General features: G+C 41.7%; 1 protein-coding gene across 1 annotated transcript in view; it reads left to right on the forward strand.

The window, feature by feature from the left end:
• The window catches only part of ZFP36L2 (ZFP36 ring finger protein-like 2), a 3,931-nt gene extending 1,806 nt beyond the window's left edge, over positions 1–2,125 (forward strand). The window contains exon 4 of the mRNA XM_015557864.1: positions 1–2,125. Coding sequence (XP_015413350.1) covers positions 1–158 — 158 coding nt within the window. The 3' untranslated portion in view covers positions 159–2,125.
• Positions 2,126–2,852: the final 727 nt, after the last annotated feature.

Consider the following 2,852-nt stretch of genomic DNA (forward strand, 5'->3'; position numbering starts at 1 on the left):
TCGACGCGCCCCCCAGCCCCCCTGACTCGCTGTCGGACCGCGACAGCTACTTGAGCGGCTCCCTGAGCTCCGGCAGCCTCAGCGGCTCCGAGTCCCCCAGCTTGGACCCCGGCCGCCGTCTGCCCATCTTCAGCCGCCTCTCCATCTCCGACGACTGAGGCAAGAGGGCGCCAGTGAGGAGGAAGGGATGGCCGGTTCTGGGGTTGTAGGAGGGTGCCCCTCTCCCCCGCCATCTCGCCTGAGCTAGGGGCCGGGGGACACGAGAGTGGGGGGTGGCAAAGGCCACATGCAGACTGCAGGCTGGACCGAGCACTTGGACTCGAACTTGTGTGCCAGGAGGGGCCCCCACCCCTCCCCTTTCGGTTTCCTCTTCTTTTCTATTATTATTATTATTACCAAGTTTCATTCTTGTTGAGAAAAAAAAAAGTCAACGAACTTTTTGTATTGATGAACAAAATATTCACAACTTGGGCAGTTGTGATGCGAATTGAACAAAAAAACCAAACACTTAACCTTTTTTTTTTTAGGTCTCAGAGGAGTTTGGGACTTTAGGGAAAAAAATCAAGCCAGCACCAGCAGCTACCAACCACCATTCCATATCCTCACTTGAAAAGCATTAGTTACAGTCCAGATGTGGGAACTCTTGAAAGAAGTTCCTTACTGTGTTTGTCTCAGACCAGTGTAAACAAACCAGCCAAGCCACCACCTTGTTAAACCTGTAAGCTTTTAAAATTTAATATTTTTGCCAAGAACATGCCTTGATATAGTAGGCTTCATAGGTTCATTTGTTTGTTTGTATTTTAACCAAGTGATGCGTGCCTGGAAAAAAGACCTTTGCATTCCAAAGTTTCATACTGGGTTACTGGTTACATTGCCACCACTTACTTAGTGGATGTTTAATTTAGAACCATTTTGTCTGCTCCCTCTGGAAGCCCTGGGCAGAGCTTAGTTTGTAGTTGTTGGGGAATAACTGCTGAATTTTTAGCTGTTTTGAGTTGATTCGCACCACTGCACCACAACTCAATATGGAAAAACTATTTAACTTATTTATTATCTTGTGAAAAGTATACATTGAAAATTTTGTTCATACTGTATTTATCAGGTATGATGGAAAGCAATAGATATATATTCTTTTATTATGTTAAATTATGATTGCCATTATTAATCGGCAAAATGTGGAGTGTATGTTCTTTTCACAGTAATATATGACTTTTGTAACTTCACATGGTTATTTTATTGTAAATGAGTAAAAAAATCTTAATTTAAGAGATTGTATGTAATATTTATTTCATTAATTTCTTTACTTGTTTACGTAAATTTTGAAAGATTGAATGATTTCCTTACAGAAATCTACATGCTGTGGAAGTAGTTTAAGAGTTTTCTTAGAATGTATAATGGTTGTAGCCCATCCAGCTATAAAGAAAAAGTGACCACATACTTTGCAGACAGGTTTAAATGTGGCATGCTTTTCTCATTCCATCTTTATAAACCAGTAAAAGATGTTTTTGTTTGCTTATTCCACCAGCTCTACTGTGACATATTCTGCGTATACAGACATGTAGCAATAATGGGGGGTAGTCTCACAGTGCCTTTGGAAGGGCCAGAACTAGCCTTAAATCTTCCTCAACCAAATAAGTATTTTGTCTATTAGTGCTTGAGAGAATTTGAATGTAGGATGGGTTCAACTGCACAAAAGGAAAAGATTTTTACCACTTTTTTTTATATAGATAAAGTGAAGAGGCCACCTCTTAGGGCTAAAGTAATAGTATGTTATTACATGAATATGCCTTGTTTGATTACAGAAAATTCCAAAACTTGTACTATTTTTCTTCCCATGTAGAAAGGCAGGAAAAAAACATGTAGAAAGTCTGAAATGCTTTCCTGACAGCAGGTGAATGAGCAGTAGCTTTAGTTTGTATGTACGTAGGTACAGTTTTGGAGCACTATGTATGTGTATGTACTCTGGACTACTTGGACAGAAGTAGGTATTTGAATGTAACAAGACAAGTCAACTTGAGTTGTAATATATTTTGGGGAATCAGTTCACTACAGATTGTGACTGTAAACATTGTACTGTAAATGTTTTGTAGTTTTCCCCCAATAAAATTTTTGGGAAAAAAAGGTATTCACGTGTAAGGTAGCTTTTCTTTTTTTTTTTTTAAATGGGAATATATCTAGCTTCCCATCATTTTGTCAGGCCTGGCCCAGGTCTCAGAGGGGTTGGGGGCTAGGATTTAGAGAGCTAGCAGAGCCTGCCCCTCCATATTTTATATAGTACATTCTTTAGCTGAAAAAGTAATTATTTCGACTGTCAAGGGCATTAGTTAGCTGTTCCTCTTGGTAATAAGATGCATCCCAGTGTTGGCTGGTGGCAAGGCCAGGCTGGGAGGCCTGAAGGGGCGTGGCCTGCCCGTGAGTCATCAAGTGGGTCACGTGTCTGCAGTGGCAGCTGAAGATTTTTTTTTTCTGCTGGGACGCCCACGGAACTAAACTGCTTGTGTGGGGAAAGGAGGGCAGTCTTGCCAGGCTGTGCTAAACTGGAGGTGTGGGGGGTTAGGTCGGGGATTTTCCTGGACTTGGAAAGCCTGGTTGTGTCCTTGTCCAGAGAGGAGGGAAGATGAAAGAGGTTAAACTTATATCTGGGTAATGTTTGTTTATGCGGACAGCTTCCTCTGCGAGTGAGAGCACACGTGTTCCTTATGCAAATGGTTAGTGTCTGAGATGACCCAGTGGCCAGAAAGCAAATTCAACCCAGGTGTCTGGAAAAAGGAAGGAAAAAACCTACCAGTTTTGCTGATTCTCAACATAGTTTAACAAAACCTTAGGTTTTGGGGGGGTGTTTTTTTTTCCCT

The sequence above is a fragment of the Myotis davidii genome, unplaced genomic scaffold (assembly GCF_000327345.1).
Source record: "Myotis davidii unplaced genomic scaffold, ASM32734v1 scaffold6, whole genome shotgun sequence".
NCBI classification, from domain to species: Eukaryota; Metazoa; Chordata; class Mammalia; order Chiroptera; family Vespertilionidae; genus Myotis; species Myotis davidii.